The sequence below is a fragment of the Ischnura elegans genome, chromosome 12 (assembly GCF_921293095.1).
Source record: "Ischnura elegans chromosome 12, ioIscEleg1.1, whole genome shotgun sequence".
Taxonomy (NCBI): domain Eukaryota; kingdom Metazoa; phylum Arthropoda; class Insecta; order Odonata; family Coenagrionidae; genus Ischnura; species Ischnura elegans.
The window spans coordinates 63,972,608-63,996,589 of record NC_060257.1 but is presented as its reverse complement, the minus strand read 5'-3'; the positions used below and the strand labels follow the sequence as shown (position 1 = coordinate 63,996,589).

At 37.7% G+C, this 23,982-nt stretch overlaps 2 protein-coding genes across 3 annotated transcripts in view; both read right to left on the bottom strand.

Annotated features, from left to right (window-relative positions):
- Nucleotides 1-3,937, bottom strand: part of LOC124169119 (probable 3',5'-cyclic phosphodiesterase pde-5) — a 67,084-nt gene extending 63,147 nt beyond the window's left edge. For both annotated transcript variants that reach the window (XM_046547613.1, XM_046547614.1), the window contains exons 1-3: nucleotides 3,822-3,937; nucleotides 3,612-3,732; nucleotides 1,258-1,356 (exon numbers count right to left, since the gene is read on the bottom strand). In XM_046547613.1, coding sequence (XP_046403569.1) covers nucleotides 1,258-1,356; nucleotides 3,612-3,732; nucleotides 3,822-3,863 — 262 coding nt within the window. In that variant the 5' untranslated portion in view covers nucleotides 3,864-3,937. The remainder of the gene's footprint in view (nucleotides 1-1,257; nucleotides 1,357-3,611; nucleotides 3,733-3,821) is intronic.
- A 6,196-nt stretch (nucleotides 3,938-10,133) lies between these two features.
- Nucleotides 10,134-23,982, bottom strand: part of LOC124169120 — a 74,731-nt gene continuing 60,882 nt past the window's right edge. The window contains exons 2-8 of the mRNA XM_046547615.1: nucleotides 22,223-22,451; nucleotides 19,720-19,834; nucleotides 18,799-18,942; nucleotides 16,687-16,857; nucleotides 13,047-13,358; nucleotides 11,600-11,798; nucleotides 10,134-10,763 (exon numbers count right to left, since the gene is read on the bottom strand). Coding sequence (XP_046403571.1) covers nucleotides 10,482-10,763; nucleotides 11,600-11,798; nucleotides 13,047-13,358; nucleotides 16,687-16,857; nucleotides 18,799-18,942; nucleotides 19,720-19,834; nucleotides 22,223-22,451 — 1,452 coding nt within the window. The 3' untranslated portion in view covers nucleotides 10,134-10,481. The remainder of the gene's footprint in view (nucleotides 10,764-11,599; nucleotides 11,799-13,046; nucleotides 13,359-16,686; nucleotides 16,858-18,798; nucleotides 18,943-19,719; nucleotides 19,835-22,222; nucleotides 22,452-23,982) is intronic.

Sequence of the window (23,982 nt, the reverse complement as noted above, 5' to 3'; positions counted from 1 at the left end):
TTGGACGTAAATATAGTGATCATATAATTGTTAATCATGTACACAGGGTTGCTCAAAAAAAGGGTCCAATATTTTGAGAGATGGTAGTACCCAACAAAAAAAAGAAAAAAAATCCAATAAACCTTGGTCCAGAAAGGCATAGGTACCTTCTGAGTATTATAGTTGTTCACGGCAGCTGAAGATGTCCGGCCCGGAAACGCATGCTTTCTGCAACCTACAGTACACTTGTTCGCAGGATATGTTCCCCCTACGTCCATTCATAGGAGGTGCTTGACGTGACATCCGTCCTTAGCAATGCATCCCTCTGCCTTTCGGCATAACAAGTCACGCACTCTTTAAAATAAACCCAGTTCATGTTGTAAATTCTAGCATGCAGTGAAGAGGCCTTGCAGTGTCTAGACATTGTTGACAGTGGTGGCATAGACTATTGCCTTCAATTGCCCCCAATGAACAAATGTACATAACTCAGAAAGTAAATGCGTTTCTCGACCAAGGTTTATGTATTTTTTTTCTAGTTTTGTTGGGTACTACCAACTCTAAAAGTAATAGACACTTTTTTTCGAACACCCTGTATAATGATGGCATTTGCTTAGGCATCATTATGGCCTTTCAATTTTATTTTAAATTACTCAGGATATACAAAAAACAATGCATTGCATTCACTCAGCAAACATTATTAATGTGAAAAGTTATCTGAAACATTCATTTATGATCACTGCTGTTCCAACACCTTGACCCTGTGATGCTATATACCTAGCTTCAATTAAGCAGATCATGAAGCTATCGTACATCTTATTTTTTGGAAAAAATCAAAATATCGTTGCTTAGAACATCAGAATAATAAAAATGAAATAAAAAGCATTCTTTACTCCCACTACACCACGATGTGCTCAAAAATTAGGCAACAGATTGAAGAACTGAAAAAATTTGGGTCTCCTTACCTTTCTAACTCTAACACTGGTATTTTTTTTAATTGGCGAGAAAAACTGAACATAATATATACACAGAATTACTCCAAGGTAGACTGCCTCGTACTTATCTTTTCGAAACAATTCAAATTTAAATGTATCTACAGCACGTAAATGCCTTACAGAGATAATATATGTATTTAACAATTTTCATAAAGAAAAAAATCTCCCTAATATGAAAAGGTATAAATCTTATTCAGTTTAACTTAAGCTAGCAACTCTTTGCATTTATAAATACTTGTTTGAAAAGTCATTAGCATTCAAAGATGTCAATTATAGTCACACATACCAACTTTCCATTGCAGACGCTCCCCAGGTTTGTCCCATTTGTCATCATATTCCAAGGTGATTTCTTCCATGTTTCCATCAACATAATAGAGACGAATATCTGGAAAGAGAACATTTAACATGAAAAATTGATATAGGTATTTAATTTTTAATCATGGATGAGATATGTAACCAATTCATTTTATGTATCAGCTATTGCCTTTGCCCACTAGTCCTGCCTGTAACAGAAAACAATTGTTAAGAGACTAAGAGAGAGAGTGACAAATCTTACGAGAATAAATAACTACATAATCTTTTCCTGGTGGATGCAGCTAATTAATATCTCTCACTTTAATTTGAATCATATCTCATTCACTATAAAAGTCTCAAAAATAGATTCCGTGATCATAATCAGGGCCTCTAATGCAATACCATCATGAAGAAGCTTGGATAACTATTAAAAAGCCACAAATAAACTTCATGAGCAGTGGTGCCGACTCCATGGGGCCTGAGGGGGCCCGAGCCCCCTATAAAATTTGTTATGGGTGTGAGGAAAAAATGTGTCAGGCTTGTCAATTTTCCCCGGAGTGTCCAGATATCAAGATTCAAGTTAACAGTGTACTAATTTTGATCATATGACTCTTCTAAAATGCTTAAAAAACTCATTGCTTATAAAATTTCCCAGGGCAAGATCCCCGGTTTGGGCCACCCAATATTTTTGAAGTCGGCATCCCTGCTCATGAGGGGTTAGTAAACTTTGAAAATCACTGGCAGTGAGAAACCAGCTAGTTGTTGAAGTTGTGGTAAAAAATAAAAGACATTACATACATACAACTTATTGCAGGGTCAGTCTGAGAACACCTTTATACGTAGTTTCATATTTTAAAATTATGAAGAAATGGCTGAATGATGAAGAAATTTTTTCATCAAACCTGGTAATTACCCTCCATCTACCGAATTCTTTCAATTAATTGCAATTTTGGACTATAGTGAGCAACTCCATTTGCCAACACCCATCAGCAGTGGCAGTAACAATCCACATCAGTAATAGAGTCCCCTCACTCCCATATGGAACCCACCCCCCACAACCTTTGCTTCCACAGTAAACACAGGCTACCTGAACCACCAAGCACTACTTTTCCAGTAGTGACTACTGACTGAAGCTTAGAAGCAGAAGCGCCTTTTCATTTAAAATAATTTTTAATCCTCTCCCTGCCAAAATTTTAACACTGTCGCCTGTATTTCCGCTAAACCAGCTAAAAACAAAGAAAAGTTTTTTTAACTTGTTCCCCAAAAGCTACCCAATAATATCCAACCTGATCTGCTATTGTTAAGGTACTCTCCTACATTCTACAGACAGCTGCTCTCGCCTAAATTGGTTCATTTTTGCTTACTCTTAAATTCTTACTTTCCCTCATTCCTTTGAAACATAGCAGAGCCCCAAATATGTGTCACCACTACTCAATAGCTGAGAAGGAAAATGGGCCCAAACAAGGTGAAGTAGCACCCCATCAGGCATCTAGCCAGATGGGCTGCTACTGTATTTTGGGGGTGTGCTTGGGAGGAATACAAGCTGCCTATAGTTGATGTTTTGCTGTCAATGGATCAAAAAACATACACTTCATTAAGCTAGCAATCTATTACATTTGCATAGTACTGACAGTTAAATTCTTTGTAAGGTACCAGCAGGCATTATGATGTACTTACAATCTTGTAATGTAATCTTGAAATGTACTTACATCGAAAAACGCAGTGTTTGAGAATATATGTCCCTAGATTGGAGGTCTCCTTAGAAGATGTGCCATGGGCAGTCACAATAAGGGGAAAATTTTTCAAATTTGGGGGGAAGAGGAAGGGCCTTATCTCTCATAGCCCTCATTAGTTAACTTAGTCACACTTGTTATTTCGAATGTCAATTTTGTCAAGAAAAGAGGAGAATGTGCTATCTCAAGTGAATTAATGGCTATAGTTCATCACCCAACATATCAAACAATGCAAATTAATGTTGGCTATCTATTTCAACTGTTGATCATCTACTTGGATGCCCATTGTTCATAAAACTTTCAAGTTTTGTGTACTATAGTAGTCCTAGGCATTAAAAAAATCTAAGTTGGTGAGAATTATACCTGAATATCTATGGAAAAGATTCGGCCTAAAAACTTTTCACATATTAGTAAAAAGGTTGCAATAACAGGATACAAAATTTATTAATACATAAACCGGTATCTTTTGCTAAGTCGCTAAAAAGTAAACTGTTTCTTTCATCTACCCGCACCTTCTCTTTCTATTGCCCGGTGATTTGGTCCTAAATCGGAAAATAATCCACATGAGAGTAACAAATTCGGACGGCATCCCTGGCGAAATTGAGTCTTTTACCTGATGCTCTTGTTATTTTCTTCGCGACTTCAAACGTATCGCTAAGCATTTTCCACATCTCCTCACTCCGGTGTCCAGCTGTGACTGCATTTTTTATAGAACTGACGATATGAAACAGATCCTGAAAAAATCCATTAGCTTACACAGGTCTTCATATAAACAGAAAACGTTTCCAAAACTACAATCGTCATTAAAGCGTTGGGTACTCACAAGACTTTTAAAAATGTTTTCAGAGTTATTACTTTCATCCATTATCACAACATTAACACTGTTCTAATTCTGTTTTTTTACATGTTTTCCAATCCCACTCGTCCGATCAAACAAACGCCAAAACTCATCGATTGTCGAAATGTGTTTGCGATATTTCCTATCGATAGCATATTCGATATTGTGATCTTGGCGGTCTCGGCGTACAGTACGCGTTGGCTGTCTGCATTTCATACACCTGATTGTATGATAATGCGATATTTCTCACGGATAGTGAACGCTTTCCAGCATTTCCTGTTAACAGAGGAATCGCCAGGACGCAAGCGTAATTTTGAATTTTGCTCCTTCAGATCTCGGGCCAGACTTTTAATCTCTCTTAACACGTCGTCCGCATGTATGTGTTTCATCGACGCCCTTTGTATAAGCTTGTGTTGATAGCAATCTTTATTCCACAGAACTGGTCGGTCTCCCTGACCATGTATTTTATACTCTATTCACTGTCTAGCTGTCGTTCCTTTGTGATCTTTGTCAACGCTTCCACTCATTCTTGCCTTCTTACTTTCTGCTGCTCACTTTTGCAGACTTTCTTTGGCGTTTACTCAGGTGAAGCTGTGCCTCTGAGGTGAAAATTAGCGTACAAAGTTGACTGGACTCCTTCACAGTCTCTTGTGTTCCTATACCTCCGCCCCTGGCATTATCCAAATCGTTGTATGAACAAGAATTATTGTCCGTATTCTGTTTATGAACTATCTCGTCAATTTTGCCAGTGTTGAAGCCCAATTTGAATCTTATATTGCATTGTGATTATTTGCCTGTCTGTATATTTTTCCAAGAAGTATGGGCTTAAGCAATCAAGAAGTTGCCACTACGATTAAGAACGTATTTCTATCCGCGTTAAAATGGAAATGAGCTGTGAGGGGACTGATTAAAGGTATAAAAAGCGTTATAGATAGAGAGAAACACCTGTTTCCTTACGATAAAGATAGTTAGGGTTTTAATGATAATTAGCTAGGGGCAAATTAGATGGCATAGAGTGCAGATAAATAGGTTTCACTTACAGTGACCAATGCATACACGCATTGTACATCGCCTTCTACCGAAATTACTTCTCCTAAAAATTCCATAATTTTTGGATTCCAAAAAGTTTTATCTTGAGCATAAGTGAATGGAAATAGTGAAGCAAATAATAGTAATGTATACTAATTGAGAAGAATTGAAAACTTCTCATATCATTGGCATAAAACTGTGCTTAACATTGCAGAGTTAAAGGAAGGGTATAGTCTTTGCATCTCTGCAAATTCAGTTTGGATTAATTTTCATCAGAGGTAAAATCATACTAACGAGGTCATTTTGGTGGGAAAATGTGTTGGTTGAAGGTGTAATGGGATCAGTCAATGGCTATAGTGAGCTGAAGGGGCTCTACATGTCCAAACCCATCCCCCAAAATGCTTGGGAGATAATGTTAAGCATACCAACTACCAACCATGTTCTTTACCCCCCCCCCCCCTCCAATCCTGGATCCGTTACTGCCTGTATAGAAACATAGTTTTTTTATCGCAGCTTATTCATTCATTATTATTCAAAGCAAATTTGCTTGTGGAGTTAATGTGGAGTCAATGTTAGTGTGGACATTAATGTGGAGTCAAAGCTTGAAATTCCTTAAAAACCTTGAAAATTTCATGCAACTTATTTTTTATCTGTGGTATCTTAGATCTCTTGTTTATTTACTTAAATTAGAATAACTCAATGAGCCGTTGTTATTAAATGTGAAATAACTTCATTTCTGATGACTGCTAATTTCCAGGTTCTCCAGCTGCGTCTGTCGTTCATGGTTGACTACAGTTTCGGAAGCCATCCTGCTTCCATAGTCAACCATAAAAACTGTAGTCAACCATAAACAACAGACGCGGCTGGAGAACCTGGAAATTAGCAGTCATCGTGAACAACGCCGCGGAAACCTACGCACGAATTTCAACTTCATTTCTGTAAAAAAACTAACAATAGTTCAGATACTAGAATATTTCAAGCTATTTTCATTCTAAGTGATTCCCTCGAGTAAACTGTTTTGAACTTGTGCATGAACTACATTTTTCATGTCATATGTTACTCAGGTTTCTCTTCCACAGTCTTACAGAGGTAAAATCATACTAACGAGGTCATTTTGGTGGGAAAATGTGTTGGTTGAAGGTGTAATGGGATCAGTCAATGGCTATAGTGAGCTGAAGGGGCTCTACATGTCCAAACCCATCCCCCAAAATGCTTGGGAGATAATGTTAAGCATACCAACTACCAACCATGTTCTTTACCCCCCCCCCCCCCCTCCAACCTGCATTTCCATTTGCACCCTCTCCAGTTAGCCAGGGTAACCAATTAACCTGTTCTGGATGGTGTAGTTCTGTCCTTAGCATGGCTGCTAGACTGAGCCCCAAGGGTCTCTTTGGGCCCCTCCGCACGGAGCATTTTTGCTGGACATTCGTGAAGAAGGGTGTCGCAGATAATCACACTCTCAACACCAACCTTTTTCCAACCCTTCCTAGCGGGGACTTCGCATTATCTCGGACTCAAAGGGTTGTTGGGCTCCTTCCTTTCTGGGTTTATAACCCTACCAGTGGGGGCTATATAAAACGAGGGGTCCGGGTACCTGCTCCCAGATTTCGAGGGTAAGGGCTAAGCTCCACTGAATTGGGTCTCCAAACTAAGACTTCGCGTACCCCCGACCGTCATAAAAGGGGGAGAGAGAGGACCCAGATATTTATGGCGTTCATTCGCCTGCATAGGAAAATCTGTGACAGATATTTTTGACTTGGGTCTCTTGGGTCAAGAAAGGTACTGCTGGATATTTCCGGTGATAATAGCAAAAGGATTAATCTGAAAGGTGTGGATGAACATAATTACTTTTAAACTTCTTTAAAGCAATGGAAATGGTTGAAATTTTTCTCTCATTTATTTATGGAGGAGCGTGGTAGCCTATTTAGTAGAGGATTTGGCTTGTGATGGAAGGGTTCCAGCTTCAAGCCTCAGATGAAACCTTCAAACGACCCCAAAAAACATCTCAGTGTGAGGTGGACCAGGAAAAGTCTGAATCACACAATCATTTTTTTCCATCCCTCAGAATAATAGCTGCAACTATTCATTTTTTCGGGGACCAAAGGAGTGATCGCTTGAGCCATCATTTTCTGAATCACACTTTCATGCCCACCGTCCTTAACATATATGCTGATAGAACATGAAATAAATGGATAGGAACAGAAGCGCATGACGAAGAAACAACGGTGGTGCAGTGATGAAACAATGGCCAAAAACATGTGGAAAAAATTTCACCTTAATCGGGAATCATACCATGGACCTTCTGCTTTCCTGGCAGATACTCAGACCACCACCAAGCTAGCAATAATACTCTTATCACCAGTATTTTCAGAGGGGGATATATGCAATATATTCCCCCAGATATTTAATGTATATGAGCATAAAATCGTTCGTTGATTAATTGCACCTAAATTTATCTAGCCTCTCCCAAGAGCCGTTGAAGACTCGGAGGCTAAATGCTATGCTTTAAGCCTTAATCACAGGATTATTTCTTCCGTCCCTCAGAATGACATCTACAGCATTAGTTTTCAGGGACCAAAGGAGTGATTGCTCGACCCATCAATTTCTGAATTATTCCCACCGTATCTTTTTCCATCAATTTTATTTCATCACTTAACGAATATACCACTGCCATTCAAAAAAAAACTAAGCGTGGCGTTAGCATCACCGTTAGTGGCTGTGTATTCTTATTGGCTGAAGGACGGGGCCAGCGATGGTTGCAGCGACGGAAAAAGGGATGGGATTTCTATCCCTTGAGCCATAGCGTGGAACGGTCATTTTTTTCTGCCAACATTAGAGCATTCACTGGAGCTGTCCCTCAAAAGAGATGGAAAAAATGATCATTTGATTAAGGCATTGCATAATATGTGTAGCTTACCCTGAATGTTTGTTAAATGTCTACCCATACGGCACAGAATCCTCCATATCTAATTCGTATGCAGATAGTATCCATTGACAAAAAGCGACGGAGCGGTAGTCAATGGATACTATCTGCATACAAATTAGATACGGAGGATTCTGTGCCATCTGGATATGGTGTAGACAGGAGTGAGCTCTACCCTCATCCAGGGACGCGGACTTGCAAAAAATATTGGGGGGGCCCAAACCGGGGAACTTCTCCGGCAAATTTTATAAGTAGTGACTTTTAAGTTTTTTCAGCATTTTAGAAGGGTCATAGGATCAACATTAGAAACCTGATAACTCGAATCTCGATATCTGGATACTCCGGGGAAAATCGGCAAGCCTGATGCATTTTTTCCTCACACCCATAACGAATTTTTGAGGGGGCTCGGGCCCCCTCAAGCCCCATGGAGTCGGCACCACTGCCCTCATCTATCCAAACCAGCACATGGGAGTATACTTCTAACTCTAAGCATTCCCTATACTGTAATTAGTATAGACAGGAGCCCAAGCTATCTATATTTTTTTCCACAAGACCTACATTCTTATGACAAGAATTTTATTTTTAAGTGTTTATAGGCTTTGAGGAAAATCTTTCTGCTTCCTAAGCTTGGAATTCATGTTGTTTTGGAATCTAAAAATAGTTCTTCATTATTATTAGGCCTTCGATTTTATCTTGTATGTCTATCAGTAGAATGTTGTCCCATTTCCTGTTATCTCATGAGGTAGCTCCTGAAAATAACCTTAGCTTTGCAAAAAAATCTGTTTGAATTAATTTCCAATAATTTATTCAAGTAGTTCGTAGTAAATATAATATATATTTGTACATGATGCATTGTGATGTCAATATTTATCTGACATCTGCCTTTCAATATCACTGAAAGGCTATATTATTTCCTATTACAAGAGTGTTTCGTTAAATAAAATAAAATTTGAATGACATTCTAAATCATTTTATGATTACTTTCATGAATTTCTTTTTGGGTCAACTATTGTTAACAATAAGGTCAGACTCACCAAAAATTTATCACATATCGTCAATAAATTATAATATAAATATTAGGTTAATAACCCAGACAGCACACACAGTGGAATACACATGGATTCTAACTGTAATCCATGGAAATTCCATGATGGAAATACCCTGGATCCATATGGATTCCATATGGAATTTCCATGGATTTTATTGGCAAATGTCCTCTAAATTCCATGGATTCCATATGGAATCCACATGGAAAATTGTCATGGAATCCATGAATAATCCATGGAAAATCAAGACGTGGAATTCAGGACAAAACTAATTTTAAAATGAAATTTGTCGGTATTTTTTTAAGAATGTAAAATTTACAAAGAACCAACCATCGTTAAAATGTTACAGAATAGAATATATTGTTTAACTTCTTGCATCATGGAATGTAAATGGAATTCAAATGGAATCCATGGTTACATTTCCATGGGAGTGAAGATGGAAATTTCGAAATGAAATACATCAACATTCCAGGTTGATTCCATTCCTTTTATCCATCATGGATGCATCCATCTCTTTTCCACCATGGATTCCATGAACGTGTGCTGTCTGGGAAATAACTTGCATACAGTGTTGGTCAAATTCATTTCATAGAAATCATGGTATGCGATTGCATGTCTAAACTCCTAAGCACGTAGAAGTTTTATTTCACTTGAGTACTTTTTATCATAGACGTTTTCCTTAGCTTCTGTCGATGATGAACTTCACCTGTTGATGTTTTATTTCCACATGGTGACTATAACAACCAAGCCTAACTAGGCTATTGAGACAGGCATGTGAAATTGAATTATAATTAAAAGGAGAAAGGATAGATCTTGAGCAATAGTTAGTTGTGAAGCATGAAGAACTGTAGACACATCATCAGGAACTTGAAATGTATGGCATTTTTTTGTGTAAACAATGTGCATGGATTTATTTTTTAAGTTATGTGAATTGAAATGCCTAGATAATTCGTAATTATTATATCTTTTTTCCTTTTCTCTGAAATCATGTATATTTTTAGAATAAATCAGTTTTTAAAAAACACAAATGAATGGATTAACGCAATAACTTGTCAAAGTTTTGTGCTTGTTTTATCTATGAATTGCATTGAGTTGCCTTCTCAACCATTTGCTACAAGTTACTCTGATTTAAAATTTTGGATAGATCTAATTTTGGCATTCTGAGGTTCAATTTTTTCAAATTCTTCCGTATTTCCATGAGGTATTCTTGACTCTTGTAGATGCCACACTTCAATTTAACAAAGCCTACTTATTTTTTGTTGATCTTTTGTGATGAAATCTTGATTTTTCTGAGCTAAGTAAATGATGATTTTATCATTGACAAAACTCTTGAAAACATCCTGTTCAGTGCTCGGAGCTGTTCACAGTTTACAGTTGAACACATTTATATGTTTCTGTGACATAATGTTAGATGGAGATGATTAAGCATGATGATTTGAACGCTGGGCTTTAAAATATGTTTGAGTGAATTGTAACTCAGATCCTTTCTGTATTCCTGAGTGTGATGCACAAATGTCTTCGACAGGAAGTATGGTTATGTCCACATTTTGAAGGACATCACGGAAAATCCTTGTCAGCATTGTTTTCTTATCAATGATGATGATGAGCATAATCATGTGATGAGTTTTACAAATTTAAATATCATTTTCAAACTTTTCTGTTGACGTATCTGGAGAAATAATCTTGCTTCCAACATTTACAACTGCCTGGGATCAGGAACCAGTCATAATACAAGCGCACTTGGAAGCATCCCATCTCATCCTTCCCATCGCAGTATCCTGATGATCCACTTGATTTTCCTGCCCTCTCCGAGTTATCCGCTGAGTCATTGTCCTTTCTGGTGCTCCTTGCGCGACGGGGATGGTGATGATTCTGGTATTTTTCTGGTGCAGCCTCTCCTGCTCTCTTGTTCAAATACTGCTGATAATCCTAGAATACAAGAGAGGTGGTAGATAACATTTTATTTCTCTTTAGCTTAACGTTTACATGCAATTAAGTGCAATAGAGTTATCGAGTGTTATTTCTTTAACCTGATTTGCAAATTTAAAAAGCTGTTTATACAATTGAGGACCTCAAATCCGGAATCCAGAAACCTGGAAAACCAGAAATCTGGAACGTGTGAAAATTCCTCTGCGTATTGTTTCCACTTGCCACCTCGTGGAACCACTCTACGAGCCTTGTACTGGGATGAGTAGGAAGTTAGCGCACGCTATGAACATATGCTAACGACCTAGGCAGGGACACATATGGATCTCAAATATTGAACACAAGAGCCTGAACGCATTTATGAATTATTTAGTTAACAAAATATACAATGAAGACCAGAAATCCAGAAACCCTTTGGTCACAAGCTTCCCGGAGTTGAGGTCCTCAACTGTAAATGTAATGTGCAAAAATTCCTCAGGAAAAATTCATTTGACTTGACTGGAATGCAAATGATTTTTCACCGTGGAATTTCCACTCCTTAGATATTATTTTTGGGAGATTCGGTATATATATGTCATTGGTTTGTCTGTGGTTACATTCTTAAGTAATCAAAATAGCATGAAGCCATGGTTGTATGAAAAATTTTAATGGTGAAATGTTTACTGAAATATATTTTCAAAACTGAAGTATTCACATGACTGTTGAATTAATTTAATTTGGCTTGTCTGGCATAGAATATTCTTGCTCATACCATAAAACTTTAACTGTACAATCTTGTTCCATGTGTAAATTTGTTTGTATATTTACAATTCTACACACATTCTCTTTCAGTTACTAACCTGGAAGTCATGAACTGACGGAGGAGGCCTTTCTGTGGATTGAAGGGCAGGTCGTTGCCGCCTTGGTGGTTTCCCTGCTCCATTGATTGCCTCAATAGATGGGAAAACTGAGTCTGGATAGAAAATTTCTGCAACCAGTAGACTGACCCATCTTGGAGATGCCATGCAAGACCCTTCCATGTAATGACATCTTGATTGCCTGGAACAAGATATATCCCATTTATTATGTGAGATGAAGAGTTACCATCTATTTTATCAATTTTCAGGGATATTATTGCATTTTTCTTTTAAAAATGATTCTGAAATTAAGGTCTCTTCTATGTGTACCATAATTATGGCTTTTGGCAAAAATTTGTTCTTTTAAAGTGCTTAAAAAGTGGTGCAATACATATTTAAAATCCATCTGGATAGAGGGTACATAATAGGTGCCAACATACATATATCATGTCATCAAGAGAATGCCCTTTTTGGGTAAAACGTGTGAAGGTTAAGTTTATTTATTTTGGAGAATCTCTTCTTAAAAAATGATGTAAATATGGAGAGACAAATTTTATAGCTTTAGTACCCTTCTTAGACTGATTTTTTTTGTAACTAAGTGCTCCATTTGATTTGGCATGGGCACCCCGAAGGGGGTTCCTCAAGGTGGATTGAGCTATTGAAAATTTTGAAGGGGCCTTGTCAGGTTGCATTTTAAGTGGTATCAGAATAAAATTAGTTACATTATGAAATGTATTTTTAATGACAAATATCTGTTAAAACTGACGAATATAAAATGAATGAAAACTATGAATATTAATTTAATTTTAGAAAATCAGAGTTGATACTGAATCAAAGTATGACCAAGTGATTCATACTCATTGTTATCTTTACAATGGAGGAATATAAGCTTGATTTGCAAGACATTTTCAAATCAAAGTTTATTTTTACTTGAAAAGTTTTCAGAAGCTTGAGGGGGTTGGCACCCCATCAAGATACCTTTAAGGTCTATTTCATTTTAAAGAATTAAGATTTAACTTCTTTCCTTTCCATTTCTTCTGTGATTGAGTCTTGCTGGAATTGGGCTCGAGTGCGAAATACAGCCATCAGAGCCCAATTCCAGCAAGACTCAACCACAGAAGAAATGAAAAGGAAAGCACTAGGATGGTATGGACATGTGGTTAGGATGGAGGAGGATAGGAAGCCAAGAGAGGTGATGGAAGCAAGACCGGAGGGAAGGCAAGGAAGAGGACGGCCAAGGCTGGGGTGGGAAGGCTATGTGGAGAGACTGGCAGCCCAGCGCGGGCTGAGTATAAACGATGTGAAGCAGCTTGCTCAGAATGGGAGGGAGTTTAGAAAGTGGCTGGTGGAACCTGACGCCTAACAGCAATAGGGGATAAGAGAAACAAGAAGATTTAAGTTATGACTTCAGGCAACAATAAGTGAATTGATAGATGTAGACTATACTTACAAACAACGTGTGACTTCTAGCGTTTGGGTGAAATATCCTTCATATGGTATCTGCACGACATATCGCCACACTCCCTGGTAGTTTCTTGCAAACACTGGCGTGGCATAGTCTGCCTTTGATGGACAAGGTGTTGGCGGTGGAGGCCCGTGCTGTGCACCACCAGGAAACCTTCCTATTGAATTTCCTCCCACATCGCCGACCTCTCCTCTTCTATATTGAGCTGTGTTCCCATGACTGGGCTCTTCGTCTTTGCGTTCTCCCATTCCAGATGCCAAAGGTTCTCCTCTGAAGGCCTTGTACAGCATGCAAATGCTAAAATGGAAAAGACATCGGTTATTTTAGTAGGTATTGTTGCTTGGGATTTTTAAATATTTTATCACCATTAAGTGTGAAAATTCCTCCACAAAAATATTTGCCTTAATGACTAACTTTCGAGCCCAGATCTTCTGAATTTGCCGAAACTCCGCTAGTAGAGGAGTCAAAAACTCTACAGAGAAAGAAAATATATAGGTATTTCAAGTGCTAGAACACCTGGTGCTCAACATGGTTGATGAGAAGAGGTAACTTCATGATAACAAAATAACCACTGAGGATTTTTTAAATCCAGTTACAGAAGAAGGTTAGGGAGAAGGGATAAAGGAAGAAATATATTAGGCTTTTATGGTTTTGAGAGGAAAGTGCAAGAATAGTGTAGAATGCCAAAACAGGTAGCTGAATTCTTAATAGGATAGTTTCCCTCATCAAAGAAAACGAAAGGTATTGATTGCAATTCGTTACCCACCATTAGTGTATTCATAATATACAAATAATCGGTGTTAGAAATACCGGTTTAGACGAATGGCAGGGTCAATTTTATCCTCAATTGAAAAAGGCCAGATTGGCGCCCATGCGATGCCACTCCACGTGACATCACAGGGACCTAGTTTCTATACGAGTAGATAGGAGTTATACATCGTCTGAGATTACCAATGCATGCATGAGGCATAGAGCTCTGGGAAATATGTCTTAATAATCACCTATTAAAACTGGCTAAGGTCGGAAAGTTTTCTTCGTTTGATAAGGTATTAATAATCCTTATTTAAGCCAAGCGCTACAAGCTAGCATGGTACTCTGCTACCTGATAGCAGCCTGCATCACAGCAGCACACATTTTCTCGCCCCAAGGTCACCTCACTTTGCGGCAGTGGGAACCAGAATGACATCACATGGGCTTTTCCCAGAATTCATACTTAGCCGTCACGTTTTCGCGCTCTTGAAAATTTTCACTTTTCATTTAATCGCGAAAAATAGATATCTTAATTTAAAAATCTATAAGCGTGAAATACGTACTCCGGGAGTAATAATCTTTCGATTTAGGCAATAAAAAAATAATAGGAAACCACTCTATTCTTTATTAAAATTTTTGTAGATGTTCATCACTATAATTTTTTTAAATTGGGATATTTCTCCTCATTTATTTGGGTGGCCGCAGCTGTCTGGAAATGTTGGAGCCATCCAATCAGTAATGCTGAGAATTATCACAAAAGTTTTTAACTATATTGAGTTAAATTTCTATCCAAACTGAGGAGGCGTAGTGTGCTCACTTAGCCCCTGTAATATCTATGTTAAATGGGTTGCGTGGAATCAGGATACCTTTGGACGCTGTAGTCCACTCTTTTTAAGAGAAAAATCTCACTTTGAAACCTTCAGTATTTGTAACCCATGTACAGGCACAATATGCAAATTGTCACAGTTTTGTTGCTTTTAGCAGTGGTTCACGGCTAAAATTCATTAGTTGTGCTAGGTCTATCTTATCCCTGACATATTAAACCATGTAAAATATGCAACCAAATGAAGAGCCGATGGTTGCAGACTACAGAGAACTGGCTTGTTTATATTTATTTTATGATTTGAGTAAATAAGGAAGTGGAATAAGCAATATTTAAGGATGTGTGCCTCTTGCTCGCTTACTTGCATGCTTGGTCTTAGTTGAAAACTGAACATTGTGAAATCTCCCTTGCTGTCTTAAAGACAAGTTATTGCTATTTTAAAATTAATGGTTGGCAACCTGCACAGAACATTTAAATCGAGGCAGAATGATTTCGGAGTTGCCTTGGATATGGCTAATAGCCACTCTATATGTAAAAATGTGTTATGCTGGTTAATCTAACAATTTGATCGTTGGATTATTCTTCCTCATAGGATAATCCTCCAAAGTTGCTAGAATAGCAATGGCTGATGCCTGGTTTTGCTGATGGTAGGACCTGCCCGCCTTTGTGATGGTGCGGGATTCCTCGTCCCTTCCCCTCCGTCCCTATCCCGTCCCAGGAAGCGTCGTCGGGCTCCTATCACGGGGGTGCCTCCTTCCTTTCTCCTTCCTATCCTCCCCCTTCTGGGTTCAGAGGTGTCTCTACGACGCCCTAGTAGTCTCGTTCCAGCTGCTTTGCCGGTTGCCTATCATTAATTTTCATCTGCCATTAACTCTGCCTTATGCCACAAGGGCAAGGGAGATTTTACTCGATTCTGTTTTCCATTAAGGAATACACACGGACAAGATATGTATGACATTAGTGAGTAGCTCTTCACAAGGATTCTTGGTCTGCAGAGAAGGACCCAGGGTGGGTCCTTAGAGGGTACAATGCATGAGGGCCAGGAATCAAGTAGTTTTACTTATATGCCCAGTCATCCTTGGGAGGGGTTTGTACATAAAGGAAAAAAGGAAAGAACCACCGTTGCAATAGGGAGATCGTCAACGCCTCTGCGGTGAGGATAGGGATGGAAGGAGTGGAATAGGGAATCCCACGTCGTCATTAGGGTCATGTGGGTCACTTCTAGCAAAACTATGATTTGATATTTCTACAGAAATGGAAGACTATCATACGAAATGTGGTACTGCCGAAGAATGATTAAGATAAAATGAATTGAATTTGTAAGTAATGAGAAAGAAGAAGGGACAACTTAGTTGGCAACATTTTGAGGCACGATGGTCTGATGAAGACAATCGTTGAAGGACAAGTGGAAGGGAAAAAGGGCAAGGGACGGCCCCGAATGAGTTATATAGGACAGGTTATAAAGGATGTAAAAGAGAATAAATATGTAGCTATGAAGAGATTAGCGGATAGGAGAGAGAAATGGAGAGCTGTGTCAAACCAATCATAGGATTGTTGACTAATGATGATGATGATGAAGTAATGAGGAAGTGCTAAGAAGAGTGGGAGAAAAGAGAAGCCTCCTGAAAACTTTAAGCTGAAGACATTTTGAGGCATGATGTCCTGATGAAGTCTATCGCAGGAGGACAGCTGAAAGGGAAGAAGGGTAAGGGACAACCCCAAATGAGGACAAGTTGTAAAAGAGATGAAATATGTCACTATGGAAAGGTTTGCGGATAGGAGAGAGGAATGGAGAGCTGCATCAAACCAATCTTAGGATTGTTCTCTAATGATAATGATGATGATGATTCTATTTTTTTTTAATATTCCACACGTTTTTCCGTTGATGGGTTCCTAGTCAGTTAGTTACCTTAACTCAGTTACTCACAAACTCTGCTGGAAATTCATTCGACTACAGGAAAAGTGGCCACAAATGAAGGTGGAGGCTGAATAGAGGTAGTGGTTTGGGCATGTATTAATTACTTTGTCAGGTTGTGATGATCAAATACTCACACTCCACCACCATTGTCGCAGAATTTTCTCGACTGTCTGTTGGATGCTGGCAAGGACTGGTTCACATATGTCTCATGCTCACTTGGCTTCGTCATTTCAATCCCCAAGCTCTCTTGTCCTAGGATTGATGATGAACTTCCTTCTCGCTTCATTCGATGATGTAGAGAGTTCCTTTTTATGTAGAAGAAATATTCTCAGAATGTTGATATTAAATATGAGAGGTAATTAATAATCCTTTTACTGCTAGCAGGCTGATATATTGGCCCTCGTTTGCAGCGCAAAAACTGCCAGAGGCCAATTTATCAGCCTAACTTTTTAAAATAGTATTAATTTAATCGTTATCTATGATGAAGTGATATCAAAAGGTGCAAAAAATGTTCAATGAGAACCAGGTAAGGTTTTCAGGGTACATAAGGGTACAAAGCAGGATTTAGAGGGGGAGCACCAGAGCACATGCCCTCTACCCCCAGACACTTAAAAAATGGATAAGATTTTTAATACTGTTATCAATACATTTGTTTCGTTTTGTGTTTTACGGAGTCTCAGTCATTTTATTTCATATTAATAATTTTTATATTAAAATAATGAGAATATTTTATACAGTAATTGTTGTATGTTGTTTTTAATCGCAAATATGAGAAGACTGTTTGCCTATAAGACCCCTGTGCCCCCTCCCATCCCAGAAAAAATCCTGGATCCACCCAGTCATTGTTGATGTACGAAGCAAGTAACATTAAAGTGTATCTCTCAATATACAGTTTATCAAAGTTTATTTCTTATCATAACTAATCATAAATGCAGTACAAAAATGTAAAACCGGTATAAAAATCATATTGAACACCCATAATTTTTCCATGGTTTTTAAGCTACAAACATATCTTTTTCATTGGAAAGAAATTCAGATGTTTTAAATGATTGAATGCTATTCATAATTAAGAATCTGGCATTTGAAAGCTTTCAAAAATAGCCTTGGTAGTCTCAACACCACTCAGATAGGGCTGGCAGTTAAAGGGTTTAAACTTTTTTATCAGATATTTGGGAGCTTAGGTTTAGAATAGTGTAGGCAACCCACTAAACGCCATAAGTTGGAGATTAATTTTTATGTGGAATGCCCGTTTAAATACCACTTCAACTTTTTTCCCCTAACTTTTGGACCCTCTGGAGACTGAGCCAACTCCAATTGTAGTTACAGTTCTGAATGTTTTCCCTTATGAGGTTCATAACTTCTTCCAATTTTATTCCGTCTTTGCTAACATGAAGCTTTGGCTAAGTATGGTATAGCACAAATTCAAAGAAATATTGGATTGAAAAAGCTTTTGAGAGAAATATATCAACTTTTCCATCTATAGAGCCAAGTGAGTTAAAAAGGAGTTTTAATAAAAAGATTAGATTTTTAGCATTGGGCGACTAAGCTTCAGTGTTTCAATTTTAGTTAACTCATAGTGATGAAATCTCATTATAACCTTTACTCAACAACATTCAAAACGTGATTGAAGTAATTTTAAACAGGGGAGATTGGAGGATCTTGGCTGAGGTTCATGATGGGACACACCTTCATGTGGGATTTGGGGTTCTTTTCCCAGAAAATTTTTGGAAATTGCATGCCTAGAAATAGATTTTGACGCTATTCTGGCTCCTAAAAACTAGATAAAAATTTAATAAAAAATTGATTTTGTAAGAAAAAATACTGAAAAATGAGAATTTCATAGCACATGAAATTTAATGTGGTTCTATTTTATGTTTTGTGAATTTTCTCCTGGAAAGTGCTCGGAAAACAAAAAAATTTTTTTTTTAATTGCCCTTTCACAAAAGTATCAAGTTCTTTTATATATTCTAACACCTTTATTTTATTTATATTTGATGTTATCTTTTTACACTGAGTATATTGTAAATGAAGCAAGTAATGAAAACTTAGAGTTTTGTGATTGCAAAAAAACTTAGGTTCAAGTAATCTCAGTCTTTTTGTTACACCTTTCATGTATGCATCATGATTGACACGAGTGTTTTGGGTGCCTCGTAAACTCAGGCCCTCGGCGATTGCTGACCAGCCGACCTGGCCAGACCACCCCTGATTTTAAATTTCAAATATTTTTAGCTATTAGCAATACTTACATTCTGGTGTCTTTGTAATAGAAAGATGAGGTGGAGTTTTTCTTTGTTTGGTGGTACTTTGCAACCTTGGGTAACGTATCATCCTCTTTCAAAATTGGTAATGTTTTGCTGAAGAATTCCAGTGTTTTGTTCTTTATAATGGCACTGAAAAGGAAAATACATGATAAATTAATGCCTGTATGCTAAAGGCTAACTGTTTCTCAGAACGAAAGAGTGAATTTTTGCGCAACAGATATGAATGACTTAACTTTGATTGCAGTTATTATGCCTCTATCAGAGCAATATTGGTCCTACTGGTCAATTGTTCAGCAAAACCATAAAGTTAATTTATTGCAAAATTATGTGTTTAAATGAAAAATTTTCTCTTAATATTTCTGAAAATATAATTAAGTTATACACATTCAATAACAAGCTCCTCATTATCCCTGGGATAGGTAACTAGACTTTCAGGGACTTTTGAAAGAAAGTTTTGTTTCTCCTCGACAACGCTTGTCTACACACAGGCAATCATACTCGAGAGCTTTCGTAATTTGTTTTCGTAAGTTTTGGCGTAATGATTTGACAGTGATGCTTAACTTCATGCCAGTGTTAACGTATGGTGAAAGTCGCTGGGGTCAGATTTCTACAGAGAGGGCATTGAAAAGCTTGTACCAAATTATAATAAAGACCTTATTTTAAATGGTGATTATTTAGAAGAATAGCCTAAGAGGTTACCTCCAGCATGTATGTATTAAAAATTGTTATTTTCACTTTTCTTATTTTTTATTTCAAAACACCTGTTACTTTCTAGAGAGCCCTCATAGAAGTATTGTCGACTGAATGGTTTTCCGAAAAATGCTGGAAAAAACCCTTATCATTATCAAGGTATTATAAAAAGTTAATAAATATCTTGGGAAGGACGTTACATATGCATGTACTTACAAGGGGTAGGATGATCCCATCACATTCTGATCCATGGGATTCCTAGGTATTATTCCTTGATTTAGATCTCCACACAAATTATCCAAGGATGCATGAGGGTGAAGCTGTCCAATGCCTGAGGGATAACATATTTTCAAAGCGTTAGTCAAAATTGTATGTTGACCATGTTCTGTCTGTCATGGCATGTCTGTCTTTCCTGTCCTTTCTTTCAGAATAAAAATCAAGGCCTCGACAATCTTATATACTTTAAAGGATGTTTGAATACACAAGATTTATTAATGTATGATTATCCCTCTTGTTTGGTGGCTAGTATCCAAAAAGCAAATAACTCTCTGAAAAGAAGACCTATTTCATCAAAGTGGCACAAATGAAATTTAACCCGGTGAGAATCGTGAGAAAAGTTTTTCCACATAATTCCGTGGGATAGCATCAAATTGTTTTTCACAATAAATATTAATTGGGATTCAGAAAAATTGATGGTACAAGAGGAGCAATATTTGCCCATAGGCATCTTATGGAGAAGAGAATGGTGGAGAACTTAGTTACTTTCTCCACATTTGTGAACGTGTGGAAAACTTTTGAGCATGGTGATTGGAATTTAACGCATAATATTGCAAAAGAAATTGGGAGTGTTCTAAAGTTGCCAGAGAATTATTCACATGTATAGGCAGCATAAGGGAGGTTCAGAATGCCAAAATTTTGCAGAGACAGTACACACTTTTAATAGCCTTTCCAAATCAAGCCTCTTCTAAATTTTTTTATTACATCCTTAGGTGGAATATTTTTGTCTACAGTGAAACGCTGTGGATTAATGCACTCATGGAAAACAACAATTATTGGTGAAAATTATGGCGCATGCTAGGAACAGTACCCCAAGGAAGATCAGTTGATAGTATTCACTTCAGGTCAATAACTAGGTCAGAGGTACAATAACTGCAGTGAAGTGTAGAAGTCATTGAGATCTCAATAAAGGTGCAAGAGGGACGGATGCCATGCCTTGGACATGTTTTAAGAAATAATGAGGAATATGTAGGTAACAGAATTCAAAATGAACAATTTCTCAGTAGAAGGGAAGAGAATGAGGGGAAGACCAAAGAGAAGATTTAGAGACTGTATCAAGAATGATTTTAGGGAGAAAGGGATGCCGAAGATCAAGTGACTTATAGGCAACTAGCTAGCGACCCCTAATGAGACTAGCTGTAGAGAAAAAAGTGATGGGGCGGACCCAGGGTATGGTCGTACCCAGCGAAGGGCAGGATTGGGCAGCTGCCCCCCTCCAGAAGCAAAAATCGCAAAAGGAAAATAATATTTTTTCCAGCAAATAATTTTAAAAACTAATAAAAAACTGTTACAGTTTCCTTAAAATGTTGATTTCATACACCTATTCCATGCTTGAATCTTACCTACAACTAGTACTTCAGAACTTCTACTTCATCTATCTATCTAAATGTTTAGTGAATACTTAACAGATACATAATTGAAAGTGGCAGAATATCCATTATGATGATTTTCTAAGCAATTTTTAGTTTTGGTCTGTGTAATGTTTTTTCTAGGGATGGACGGATCCAGGATTTTTTTCGGATTGGATCCTTGATTTTCGGAGCCGGATCTTTTGGACCGGATATTTTCGGATCCAAATGCATTTTCAAATTCCTGACACTGAGATTCCCCCGATGAATGTTCATTCTCTTGGGAAGAGTCACGCTATTGCCAGTCGTATTTTGCTATTTTTATTTTCCATGACTGAAATTCTCCTACGTAACCTCTGCGAGAGCTTTCAAACAAAACGGTTCATGAGTAGGACAAGAATCTAATGTGACGGCGCATTCGAAGATAGAATCGTGAATAGAATCTATTTCCACCCTTATTGCATTCACTGAAGCTATTATTCAAAATTTCGGATCCAGATCCAATGTCATCCGCGACTTTGCATCTGATGAAGGGCAATATCTGCGGATATTTAGATCTGAGGTATCCGATCCGACCATCCCTAGTTTTTTCTGTATGTTTTATGTCCATTCTCTTGTAAAGTGAGTTTGTTTGAAGTGAGTTAGGGTCGGAAAGTGAAAATATGGGAGAACAGGAAAGGAAAAGCCGGTTAGTCAATGGGGAACTGACTTGTGAAGTGATTGGTGGGTAACCTAACAAGCATTTTTTTCAAGAGGCAGATTCTTGAATGAGACAGTAACTCCGTTTTTTTCAAAGATTTTTTCCTTGGTATGACATATTCCCAAACATTGTTGTCATGGAGTGTATACCACTATAAGAAAACTAAATTACAGTTTCATTTTAACTTTGCTACCATATGGTTGAGTCAGATACTTTTGAAAACTAATGAACTGTTGAGATTTTACTGTAGATTAGTTTGAACCTTTAATATTCTCACGGTAGGGTCATCTTTGAGAGGGTGCCCACTGCCCACTCTCCAAGGATATTAATTATTTTTTCACCTTTCCTCATGTATTTCATTGATTTTTTATGTTTGAAATCCTTTTCGGCTTACCTGGACATCGAGCATTTGTATGCTGATAAGGGGGCCTCCTGACTCGTGGTGGTTCTGCATTTGCTGACTCGATGAATGCATAATATCCCTCTGGTGGCTCATGGATATCATCTGCAGCAGAAGAGGTAGATGTAGATCCTACCCATACTCCACCACCATTTATGGCACGACTGTTGGATGATGTTGTCAGTGCATAGCAGACAGTTGACAGGACTATGAGCACCTGCAGCTGAAAATATGAAGGAATATTCAGTAAGTCTTTGATTTATTTATTTTGTGTAGTCATTAGGATAATTATGAGCAAATGATTATGTACTTGGGGTTTCTCATTAAAAGTATTTAAATTTCCTAAACAGCAAGAAAAGATATTCAAGGTTCTGTTGTGCACAGTCAATTGTCAGCTCTACTTAGTCATTAAACTCAATACTTTCACTTTTAACAATAGAAATTCACCTGCTTACTATTTATCTTGTTTTATTTTTTTAATTGAAAAAAATTACTAATTAACCTTTTTATTAATAATAAATATTTACTATCGTGGACTTCTGAGTTCTTTAGGCAGTGATGGATGTACCAGGCACGCAGCAATGGAACTAAGGTTAGGGGGGTTTTAGGAGCAACGGAGGTGCGGGTGCCTTCCTCCAGAAAATTTTTAAGATATAGATTTCAAAACCATTGGTGAGTTTTATGGCTTTCTGAAAGATTCTTTATTAATCCTTACACTATTATATAAGTAATATTTATCCAAATATTTAAATTTGATTATATATTTTAAACTTTTCTCTGAGTTCTGGGGGGGCAGGGGCGCAGCTAGGAATTAAGGCTGGGGGGGTTTTCATAGAACTTATACTGGGGTGTGTGGGGGTATGGAATACCCACCAGGATAAGCGGTATGTGCGAGATTAATAAATTGCAGAATTTTAAGATGATTGATTCAAAATGGTGAGTTTTACGGCTTTCTTAGGGATATTTTATTAAGCCTTATACTATTTTATTAGTAATATCAATCCAATGAAGTGAAATGGACTAAACTTAACAATTTCTCAGAGCTCTGGGGGGGGGGGGGTTCATCCCCCAAACCCCCCCTCGCTGCACCACTGTGGGGGAGGGGGTATCCTCCCCCACTGTACCACTGGGAAATGCAACCAAAATAATATATTTACGTTAACGACTAGTTCTATCATTTCAAGAATGAGCTTGTTTGCCATTTTTTATTGTTTTTAATTGTGATTTTATTTGAAAAATAGAGAAACCTATACTTGTCCAGTTCTTGATATGTCACCTACTTCTCAAGGTATTCCAAGCAAAGTTCATCGGCCCTTATCCTTATCACTCATTAGTTGATGGTGAAACTTGTTCCTGTTAAGCAGGTCTCTAATTCTTAACTAATCCTCACCTCCATCATTCCATATAGTTCGTTACTTCTTACTCCCATGTGAGCAATTTCTACCCTCAATGAGAGCTTATCTCTTGAGGATTCTACTAGAGTGAACTCTAATAATGTCAAAAGCTCATGAAAAGTGGGTGGCAACTGCAGCATATATTTTATGTAAAAATTAAGGGCTGAATTGGTGGATAAAGAAGAGTTTTAGTCATCATAAATTATCTTTACCTTCCATATACAGTATATTCCGGTTAATAGGGACATACCGGGACTTGTGCACTTTGTCCCAATTAAGCGGCTGCCCCAATTAGGCTAACTATCCTATATATGGGCATAAACAAACATTGAAATGATAGAAAGAAGACTAAAGAATGTT